Here is a 12321-nt window from a genome sequence, read left to right as displayed (position 1 = left end):
GGCTGTGCCTGTAATCACATAAGTTTTAGTAATACTATGACAACCCTTGTGCCACTAGTGCAAACTTCCATACAGAGTATTCGGCCTGCTGTAACAGGGGTAATCTTGTGATTCATTTTTATACCAAAAGTCCAGAAATGCCATTAATATTTGTTTTAAAGTAATTTTAGGTGTTTCTAGCATACAATACCTTTCCCTTCGCTTTGCTTTCTTGTGTCACCCTTGGTGCTGCTGCTAATCTGTGCTGCTGGGGGAGGGGCTCTGAGAAGAGTCAATATCCTTCCCAATCTGGCAGCTGACAATGTAGTCCCTTCTTAGGCTTCGTTCACATCTGCGCTAGGGCTCCATTAAGAACGTTGCGTCTGAGCTTCCCGTCGGAATGGAGCCCTGACAGACACAAACGGAACCCATAGGATTCAGTTTCCATCACCATTGATTCCAATGGTGACAAATCCGGTACAAATGGATCGACTGCGCTATTGATTCCGTCAAAACGACGGAACCCTTGCACAACCGACACAAACCGAAACCATTTGCACCGAATCCGTCACCATTGAAATCAATGGTGATGGAAACTGAAACATATGGTTTCCATTTGTGTCTGTCAGGGCTCTGTTCCGACGGAACGGCTCCCTAGCGCAGAAGTGGAGGAAGCCTTTCTTACTCAGCAAATAGGAATCATGGCATCCAGTGTAGTGAAGGTATATACTGTGTGACATACACATTATGCACTACTTAAGGCCAGATTCACACGAACGAGTACAAACACGGACGTGAAAAAGAGCAGTTTTTCACATCCAAGTTGCACCCGTTTTCACGGATCTCCATAGTCTTGAGTCTATCGAGGGGTCCGTGAAAAACAGACTACAATAGAACACGTTCTATATGTCAATGGATACTTCACACGGTCCGTTAAAACATTTTAACTGCCGTCACACGAACGTGTACTACGGTCAACTGAATTCGGCCTTAGAAACCAAAGAAAAAATGAAAAAAAACAAAGGCTAAATCGGCATGTGCAGTGTCAGGATGCAGAGCTTTACAATCCTAACAACCTGAGAAGGAGTTTCCATAGATATACTGTCATACTACTGCGGAGTCTCTGCTCCTTACCTGACAAGCAGGGAAGAAAGCTATTTCTATTGGCTGCACTGCAGTGAACTGAAGATCACAATGCAGAGACCTAGCTATGTGGAGAGGGACTGAACATGCACATCCACCAGCTCGGAGGTGGATATGCACATTGCTATACACTTTGAACACCAGGTGGCACCATACTATGTAAATAAATGCCAGAACTCTTCATTGGGTATGTTATTTTTAACAGCATAGAATTAGCAAACATCATTAAATGTTTAGGATCTATGTGATGAATATAATTTTAATGGTGGGATAACCTTTAATGAAAAGTTATGCAACTTTCTAATATACTAGGCGTTTCAATTCCTCACCATTTCAGCATCTATGCTTGCTGACAGTGAACAAAAACATTTTTTACATTTAAAAGCTGAATTCCCATCCTGACCACATTGCTCACATATCAATCCTCTGCGAGCTAACCCCAGGTACAGAATAAATCTCTCTCTTCCTGGACTCCAGGATTTTTTCGTTACATTGTAACAAATGAATGCTGTGTGAACAGGTCAAAGTATGTAAATGTTTTTGGCTCCTGTAGGTAAATAATGAAAGTCTCCATTCAGGGAAAGCAAGCAGAGATCTTTAAACCTGTAAGGAATTAAAACAAGTTATTGCATAGCTTTTCATTATACATCTACAGTAACGAGGCAACAAACCCATGTTGTAGCTGCAGTGGTGCCTTATGGGTACAGTTGCATTCAATGCTTCCCTATAGGGAAAAAAAAGTTGCATGGAGCCCTGTGACCATTGCAAAAAGTCTGATCGAAAGTTGTTGTTTTTTGCGACTTTTGCAAGGTTGCTTGAACTTTCTTTCCCATAGCGAAGCGTTGTAGTCGCCTATGAGTAGCGGTGATGTCGCAATTTCTTTTGCAAATAACGATGGACTCTGTGGAGCCCTCGCCATAATGGCGTACAAGCACACCTGCGGTAAGAATAGCTTTCAAAAACACACAAGTAAATAGTGACGTTCGAATACCTGGCGATTTCTTGGGAGCTCTTTGCTGCATAGCGTATGACTGGCGGGGCAGCAGAGGAGATGAAGGCAAAGATACAGAAACTCCCTTGGTAAATCCCATTCTGTACAGGTCCTCCTGAATGCCCGGACTGCCAATTGGATAATCCACATTGTTACCGGTGAATAAAATATGCGGTGTATTTTCTTCAGCTAGAAAAAATAAAAGTACGTAAAAATGAATAAACAGATTTTTAAATATCTCCATAAAAATATACATAAAGAAAAAGTTTTGTGCTACTACATGGATTTTGGACATATACATCTCAGCCAGGCCAAACTGGCGATCACAGAACGAAACAATTTAAAAGAGAATTCTAATAAAGTCTTATGGCCTGGTCACTGACCTGGTAATGAATAGGCCAAGAACATGAATAATTCACTTAAAGAGGCTCTGTCACCAGATTATAAATGCCCTATCTTGTACTGGGCGTGTTTTTACTTTTTACCAACTGGGCGTTGTGAAGAGGAGTGCATGACGATGACCAATCAGTGACCAATCAGCGTCATACACTTCTCATTGTTCCAGCCCAGCATGATCCACAGAACAGTGTGATTGTGCAGTGAATGAAGCTGGGCTGGAACAATGAGAAGTGTATGACGCTGATTGGTCACTGATTGGTCAGGGTCATACACTCCTCTGTACAACGAACAGTTGGTAAAAAGTAAAAACACGCCCAGTTGGTGATTAAGAAACGAATTAGCATAAATCTAAAATTGTTTATAACTTGCCCAAGATTATCGTTTTTCAAAATAAAAACCACTGCTGTTATCTACATTACAGTGACAATCAGATTATGTAGGAGATCGGGCATTTATAATCTGGTGACAGAGCCTCTTTAGGGGAGTGTGGATTAATAAATGGCAGTGGATGTAATTTGTATTGACAATTCTGCCAAATGTTTGCTTCTGACAAGTCAGCCCTTAGACTAGATACTACCAACGGTTTACATCGATTGCTAAAGTCAATGGTCAACAAAAGAATGAATAAATGAATGGAAATACTCAGACCACAAAAAGCGATATCAAATCAGATAAATAATTACTTTGAGATGCAAAATAGAAGCTTCCGATTAGCTTACAGTGAAATCAATGGATTTGAAAAACGGAAGACAGCTGGATTGAAATCGGCATCATTCATCGCGTGTAGGGCAAGACACAGAATCCGTACGGCTCCAAGTGCCACTGTATAGTGCCTTTGTACGATAATCTCCCCTTGAAGATTTGTTTCTAGGAGCGAATAGCTCAATTATACTTTTTCGGTAGATTCCATAAGAATGCCACAGAAAAACCCTCTGTGTGAAATAGGAGTAATACAAAAGGTACAGTAAGCCTCAGACTGCTATGGTTACCGTATGACAGCTTAGTAAAAGGGAAGGTTTGCATGAGCCCTAACGCGCGGTCATAAAAATCATAAGAAAGTTGACGGCTCACAGAAAACCAAAACATTCATCAGAAACAAGAATCGATCAGACCGTATTGTCCATCAAAGTCATCGATGGTGCGTAACACTGGAGGCAGAAAAGTCAATGTCCATGGAAAAGTGACCTAGAACAGCCCGAATAAATCCAACCTGGCCTGTTCCATTTTTTTTTTTAACAGATTTGAGATAATTTTATTTGTAAAAATATTTGTTGGTTGACACTGGCAAAATTTTTTGTAGTGGCGGAATATCTATTTTCTTTTGCCAGCTCTACTTACACTACACTGTGTCAAAACGCTGCAAGGCAATGAAACATCACCTCACCACAACAATATGCTGAATACAGTTAAAGGAACACTCCGGGAAAAACTGATACACGCCCCGATGCATGACACAAGGATTCTCTTAGATGACCTTATAATCCGCGTCTCGTGACACCCATTCAGACCCCAAGCCAGAACACTTAGGGGGGCGGAAATTTTGTTAAGACTGGCACTTCTTACACCAGTCAGTCAATCTAAAACACGCTGGAGTAAGATGTGCACAAAAATGTTTAAGAGGTACACGCCTTTTAATAAATTAGGTGCATCTCGTGCCCCAGAAAGTCAAATCTATTACAGATATGACCTGGCGTACATTTGCGCTATAACTTGTACCAGATGCTGGCGTAAATTATAGCAAATATATGTTGGACCGTAGATGGATCCACCCCCCTTCTGAATTTCCGCCCACTTTTGGTAAAAGTAGCGAGACGGGTGCAAATGCCTCAAAAGTAAAATTTATAACTGAAATTAAGACTTTTCTATGCCACAAAACTGGCATAGAATAAAAGTAATACGTTTCCCCCCGTGTATCAGTATAACTCGGGGTGTTCCTGTAAAGAGGTACAAGGACAGATTATCTGGTCTATGCCCTCATCTCTAAGGGGGTATCGGTTTAAAACATTGCCGGTGAGTGGATTGGCCTGAAAGCATTAATCAATTTACCCATCTAATGAAATCAGAGAATTCACAGAAAGGCTGGAAAAATATCGATAGAAGTTCTATTGATAACCTAGTGCATCACTTCACCGTTTACTCATAAAACCCAGGTAACTTGGGGTCGGATATCCCCAAAGGAACACAGTGCAAATCCTTGCATCAGAACAGCAGAATTTGCATTCATGGGTGCAGGCTGTAAAAGGAGTGAACATATGTGGCAATTAATCTATTTATTAGTCATACCTTCGTTTTGCACTTCAAAACAGGCCAAGATTGAGAAAGGCTCATAACGGGAGTCGAAATGGTGCTTTGCGAATAGCGTAAACCAAGAGAGTCCAACGTATGGATGGTATGAGGACATGTGCGCTTATCTTGCGGAGTATGTAACAAAAGAATTCTGCTTTATACCGGACACGCTTTATAATAGTCTGGCATCAAAATGGTCCTTTGGATGCTTGGTCATGGGGATTTTGCTCTATATATTAAAAGGGGTGTATAAGATTAGTAATAAATAGCTCCTTTTCTAGAAACAGCACCACTTTAATGTATGGGCCATGTCTGGTATTGCAGCTGAGTAAATGGGGCTAAACTGCAATACCAGACAGACACAACCTATGCATACAAGTGGCAGTTTCCGGAAAACTATTTTTTCCTACTCTCAAATAACCCCTTTAAGCGCATCTAGACTATAATACAACACGAAGAGTTAATAGTCTTTACAATATAATTTCATAAACCCAGAGAGAGAAACTTAGTGACTGATAAACATTTCCTAAAATGTTTCTTATAAGAACCCCCGTTCCAGTATATCATTACGTTTTTGTTTTTTTTAAAACGCTGCAAAACTCTTCCTGAAAGGAACCTCATAAAATCATAGTAAACATCCCAAAAGGATAGTAAAACAAGCAAGGATGGGACTATAAGACCTGCAACTAAGTGCAAGAATATAAAATTGGGGGAACGGGAAATCGGAAATCCATTTTTATAGAAAAACTAATTCAGCCCGGGATTCAAGACTTTCCTCTGAACTTGGAAGAAGCGGTGAAAGATTTACAGGACTTGAGAAGACGTGGAAATAAATAGCACTTAATGTAAAGAAATTCTTCGCATTAGGCTTGTTTTATTTGGCTTCACAAAGACATTCCCAGTACAATCCTTTGGCCTGTCTTCACTGGTGTAATATATGTTCCACCTTTGTGCAGTATGGCAATAAAAAAAAAACCTTCTACAGGCGAAGGCGGTGACATTTTATACACTGGGGCAAGCTGACACTATGGCGTTTGCTCTGCATGCATGGTCTTGACCCCTAAGAGAAATCATCATTGAATGGGTCATAAATATCTACAAAGCAAAACTCCTTCAACCCTTTGCCCAAATAAAAAAAATGTGGAATTCAAGGCATGAGGAAACATTACAGTAACTCACCACTGAGCAGTGACAAGGTTCCTCACACATTATACTGGAGCCGGAATAAATAGTATTGTATATATAAAATGCAGCAGCCATTGAATTATATATGCAACAGATCTAGATACATCTAGTTACTACACCTATAACGCCAACATATTCTGCAGTGCTGTTTAGATGGTCATCACATACATAAATCCCAGATCCCAATAGATGCACAACAGGGTTGCCGGCCATCCGTAAATTTCTAAACAGTCTGTAAAAGTAAAAGGCCTTTTTTTTCTTATCCAGGAAAAAGAAAAATTGATGCAGCCGTTTCCTTAAGAGTAAGTTCACAAGTATCGTAAATAATACGGATTTTCTGCAAACGTATTTAGATGAAAATCCGCAGCATAATACAGTAGCGGCAGAGTGGATGAGATTTGAACGAATCTCATCCACACGCTGCATAAATAAGCTGAAAAATGCTCAGAAATTGACCTGCGGTGCAGTGTTTTAATCTGCAGTATGTCAACTGTATTTGCGTAATCGCTTTTTAGTTGTGGGCTTTCCCTATTGAATTCAATGGGGAAGTAAAACCGTAAATAAAAAAAATAAAAAAAATAAAAAAACGCAACTCGGAAAAATAAAAAAATCTTACTTACCCAGAATTCTGTGCTTCTTTGTCCAGACCAGCCTCCTTGGAGGACGTTTCACCCCATGTAGTCGCTGCAGCCAATCACAGGCTGCAGCGGTCACATGGGATGAAATGTCATCACAGGAGGCCAGTCTTTTCTACCAGCTTCAACAGGAATTCCGTGCGGCCGCCAGGTACTTTTACGCAGCGTATCCTACCTGTGCAAACATACCCTTAAAGTTGCTGCAGCTTACACAGATTATTCGGTGTAATCATCACTTTACAGTCCCCAGTACAAGCAGATAAGGTGTTCAGATCAATATTCTGGGCTGCGGACATATTGCTACTAGAAAACGTGAATCCTTTGGAATTACCTGGACTTCTGCATTGATTACTGATAAAATGTGGTCTGATTGTAAGGCTATGTTGTTGGGATACTCAAAAAGTAGTCTGTGACAAACACGTGCATAACATCATCACTGAGAGCCTAGCCCAAGTCACATAGCAAGGTAAATACTGATCTGCCAATTGTCAACCATTTTTTGTTTTAACTTTTGGCATGGTTGGCCAGAACGACTATCTTCAAGACCAACAACATCTTCAGAAAGTGGAAAATCTGGCCAGATTTATGTTGTAATCCATTTGGTTCCTTCTTTGGTGACCTCATGGACAGTAAAGATGGTCAAAAGACTTGGATGAAAAAGTCATAGGAAAAACACAGCCAGTAATTTGAATCTTGAGTGTTAATGAACGTATAAAGGGCTATAAACTCTTTTGTTCTATTTTGGCCAACCGCACATGTTCCATTAAGTCTATGTCAGCCCTCTGAAGTACAAGGAAAGGAAATTAATAAGCTACACAGTGATTTGGTCTTGATTCTCTCGCTCGAGCTGAATTTCCTAGTAGCATAATGATTCCATCTCGTGGGTGGTTGGGTCAATGGGCACATGCCCTGGTGACAGGATCTCGACGTTTTCTATTGATGCCATTCAGAAGTTCTAACTCGCTAAGGGCAAGATAATTCATGTCTAATGAAGAAGCAAGCCTCTTGCCCGCTGACCATGTTACAAATTAAAACCCTCTGTTCATTATGGCTAAGGCTTATTTATTTGTGTAGATATATAATGGTATGGCCATAATAATACATCAGAGCAATACGTGTGCTCGCTCTCTACTGCTGATAAAGGATTTGTTGCAACAACAGAATAGGGGGATTAATCAGCATATAGGTAAGCAATATCATAATATATATATATGTCAATATATGAAAACATTTCTAGGAGGAATGAGAGGAATGGAATACAGAGCTATAAGAGATTATGTTCCAGAATTGTTATTTCATGGAGAATAAAATGCTAGACATGTCACGGGTGGTGACAGGTGCTCCTTAAAAGGCATCAAACATGCGTTCCGATCTGCAGGTAGAATGTTATGGAATAGGAGGAGCTGAGCAGATTGATATATAAGAATAAATCGGTAACGCATTGATTTAAATCCCTGCTAACTCTGTGCTTAGGAGTCCAGTAGGCGGTTCTACTCAATGATGGACCGTTATTTCTGTTTTCACACTTATACAGGGAAGGCTGTCAATCACAGAATAGGACCGCCCACTAGACTCATTAGCCCACAGTGAACAGGAATTTAAATGAATAAATTACAAGTTATCCTTTAGCTTTTTGAACAATTATCATACTTCTCAGCTCCTCCTGCTCTATAACATGCTGCCTACAGAAAGGGCAGCATGTTCATGGTGACCGGTACCTTTTTAAATACTTTGGCTGAGAGAGAGTGGTTTATTGGCATGTCCCACACACCCGGGATCCACGGCACATGCCACACCAGCTACGCTGCTGCATGCAGGAATTATAGTTAGCTGTGATCAAACAGGTTCATGAACAAACCTCAATGTTTTGACCAACAAATAATCATGATTATCAACTGATGTAGATAATTTGTGCTGTGCTTAGACGGCTTTCCATTAGTTTTTCACGTTGACAGACTGATTGTACTTCACGGCTACCTCACAAATTCCACTGGCGTGCCTTCAACCTCTGGGATGTGTCAGCTCGGCCTATTCATATCTGCTCACTACATCCGCTCTGCTATCTCAGGGTATTTTATCTGTGCCCCATTCCTCTGCTGCAACAGGAAAAGATCTCCTGAGCAACGCACCTCGCAAACATTTCTGGCAACAGAGTCAATATTTTCCGAACCCATGCAAGTACAATAGAATCTGCATTCCCTTTAGGTCTACTAAATGGAGCAGCATTCACTGTGTGCTCAGGAGGCCGATGAACTTGTAGAGACACCTGGCTGTCAACTTCTTTATAAGAAAAATGTGGCACTCCTTTTTAGAGTTACTGACAAATTTTTCTCTTGCAAACAAAAAAGTGATCAATTCATAAGAGACAACAAAACACACAGAAATAGAAAGCGAATTTTCAAAGCTCATCTCTAACCTTTACATAGGAGGCCTAAAGTTTGCTCGACAACCTCAATAGCAACAATTGTGGGCTGACATGTCATGGTAGTTTGCTACATCAGTATGAAAAATCGCCATGAGGAAGATCTATACTAACTGCACAGTTGTCCTGAGACATAGGAAGTATGTGGTAACAATTTCCCACGAGTCCAAATCATTAACATGTAGTATTTCACCTTTATAATGTTCTTGCTCTTTTTAAAATGGCCATAGACCGAGAAAAAGTCAGAAAATAACATTTAGAAATCCTTTGCGATCCGTTGTCGGCCAAAAAGGTGATTGTTCATGTTGGATTTTTTTGCCCATTCGACAACTGAAACTGGGTATAGCATGCTTGGTGACTCGTAGATCGTTCCCACTTAATTGCACAAGCACATTGACTTGGTTTTTGCTTTATATACATTTTGGATTAAAAGCCATTCCCCTGATCGGCTAGTTCAGTCTGGCATGTTGATGAGAGGATTGTCATTGATCATATGATATGCTATATAGTGGCTGATCTTAAAGGACCACTGAACCTAGAAATTAATGCTAAGAGTAAACTGGAGATAAACGTGTCTCAAGTGCTTGTCAGTCTACAGAATCTTTTGCATATTCCTTTTAAAAATTGTGCAGAGAACAATTGCTGTTCTTTTCCGTTTTTGGCTGATTAACAACTAAGGGGCGAGGCTCAATCATCTTCATGTCCTACTGCACAGAAGGTAGAGGAGGGAGGCTCCTACTGCAGCCAGTTGTCTTTCAGCCAGACAGAAGAAGGAAGATGTGGGGTGGGGGTGGGTAAACTCCTGGGACACATAGGACATTTTTTTATATTTGTCTTCGTTTTAATTGCAATATGAGACAAAATAGGATCAAGGGAAAAGAGGGGATAAACGGAGGTATGTTTATTGTTCCTTTAATCTAAACTTGATGGCCAGCTTTATATTATATGTAGTTTAAAAAGAAAACAAAATAAAATACTTAGTGAACACAACCTTAGGCCTCATGCACATGGCCATATCATGAATCTGTGTGGTACAGAGTCGTAATACTGCTCCCACAAATTCTATGTACCTCTTTGTTTCCCCAGTGACATAGGGGGTTTTTCTCAAAGATTCCATGAAAATCCGTGCTGCCCCTTCACGGTTTATCCAGGCACAGTGCCGTACACGTGTGGCTGCCCCTGGTTCTGCAGTTCGGCACATTCCAATAAACGGTGCGGAGATGCAGTACCAGCTACAGCCTGTATGTACGTCGCTCTGCCTGGACGATCACTGAAGCTCCCTAGAGATAGGCCATTAATTGAATACTCATCCTAGAACCAGTATCACAACTACGAAGCTTTCTTGCATAATTTCTTGCTTCTGCTTTTGTCAGTGCTGCACTGCTATAGTCACCAGACAGACTGTGCTCCACATAGATTGGGCACCACTAAACCAAAAAAAATCGACAGGGCTCCGTGGCATCGTCAGTGATGGCCAGTAAAATTGCATGTGACTACAATATGTCAAAGAAAAACTCACGCAACCTAGCCAACCATGTTGGATTTATTTCTATGGATTGCCAGGTTTCTTGGAACATTTTTTTATGAAATTAACTACTGCAAACTGGACTTAAAAGCATTTTGAATGACTCTAGTATAAGATGGCACCACTAGACTGATAAACCATTCACAAATTCTTGTTAAGAATGTAGTTATGTGTTTGAATCCAGAATGAAATGATTAATATGTTCAAAAAGAACACCCCAAAATAGTTGTTATCATAAGATAAATCCACATCGGGATACAAAGCTTTAGGCTACACTGGTATTCCAGCTTATTAAATCACTGCAGGACATCGCTGGAATAGTTGAAATATTTATTTTTAAAAAGACAAAAGATATCAGATGGAGAGAAAACTAAAACACATGGGGCAGACAAGCCGAGATTATTTCAAGGAACTAATAAAAAAAAAAAATTAATAGTAGGTAAAGGAAAATTAAAGGGTTTCTCCGAGACTTACGTTTTTTAGCAATTTATGTTATTTTTTTGTGCAATGAAAGTTACACATTTTTAAAATATAGTTTCCGGATTGTTATATTTTTGTAACATGTGTCCAGCTATTTCTGCCCTAAACTGGCCCTTTAGGGTATGTTCACAGGGCAGCCTCCGTTACGGCTGAAATTACGGAGCTGTTTTCAGGAGAAAACAGCTCCGGAATTTCAGACGTAATGGCATGTGCAGGCGATTTTCGCTGCGTCTATTACGGACGTAATTGGAGCTGTTTTTCCATAGAGGCAATGGAAAACAGCTCCAATTACGTCTCAAGAAGTGACAGGCACTTCTTTGACGCGGGGGTCTTTTTTACGCGCTGTCTTTTGACAGCGGCGCGTAAAAAAAATGACCGTCGGCACAGAACATCGTCAAACCCATTCAAATGAATGGGCAGATGTTTGCCAACGCTTTGGAGCCGTATTTTCGGACGTAATTCGAGGCTAAACCGCCCGAATTACGTCCGTAAATAGGGTGTGTGAACCCAGCCTTACAAGCCTGTTTAGTAGGGCAAAGTTTACCATAAATGTCGATAGTACCCAAAGTAATAAAAAAGAAAAAATATTATATGCATACTATTCAACTAAAAACAAAAATATTTCACAAAAAAGGTAGTATTTAATCTGTATAACATCGCCAGTCATCAGTATGTCACATATGAAAATTGGGGAAAATAGCTTTAAACAGATATAACCATTACAAAGTGTCACTGAAAAACATGGTTCTTATTCAGACAAATGGATCTAAGCATAGGACAACTGTAAAAATACAAGTTCATCCCGTGAAAACAGAATGAATTTGGAGCTAGCAGATGATCGACAGGAAATCCCTACTCAAGTAAAGGCTCTCACACTCAGCAGATCTGTGTAATAAGTGCTTTTTCATAAGTCCTAGAGGAAATCTCCAGTAAGTGACCCATAGATCTGGTGGTTGCACGAGGCCCGAACAAGCATGGATCCATAAAGTTCTAAGAATGTTGTAATGAACCATCTGACCTTCTGCCAGTCCCAATAAAACGGGGACATAAAAGAAACATGCAAGACGTGTAATTTAAGCCGGCTGCCAGAACTCAGGAGGGGCTGGATAGACTTTAAAAGGAACAAAAACCTTGTATTACGTATGATCAATACCAGCTCATTCCGCTGGGTTCTGTAAAGCACATGTGATAAGTCTTTTTTACATTTCATTCACACTTCATGGGGTTCCACTTACAAAAAATGACATAGAAAAACAATGAACTTATGTGGGGACTA

General features: G+C 40.3%; 1 protein-coding gene across 3 annotated transcripts in view; it reads right to left on the bottom strand.

Moving 5' to 3' along the window:
• TANC1 (tetratricopeptide repeat, ankyrin repeat and coiled-coil containing 1) overlaps positions 1 to 12321 on the bottom strand; it is a 181737-nt gene that overhangs the window by 94755 nt on the left and 74661 nt on the right. For all 3 annotated transcript variants that reach the window (XM_075829316.1, XM_075829314.1, XM_075829317.1), the window contains exon 3: positions 2114 to 2302. In XM_075829316.1, the coding sequence (XP_075685431.1) occupies positions 2114 to 2302 (189 nt within the window). The remainder of the gene's footprint in view (positions 1 to 2113; positions 2303 to 12321) is intronic.

Source organism: Rhinoderma darwinii, chromosome 6 (genome assembly GCF_050947455.1).
Source record: "Rhinoderma darwinii isolate aRhiDar2 chromosome 6, aRhiDar2.hap1, whole genome shotgun sequence".
NCBI classification, from domain to species: Eukaryota; Metazoa; Chordata; class Amphibia; order Anura; family Rhinodermatidae; genus Rhinoderma; species Rhinoderma darwinii.
Note: the sequence above shows the minus strand (reverse complement) of the source record. Positions and strands in the feature narration are given on the sequence as shown.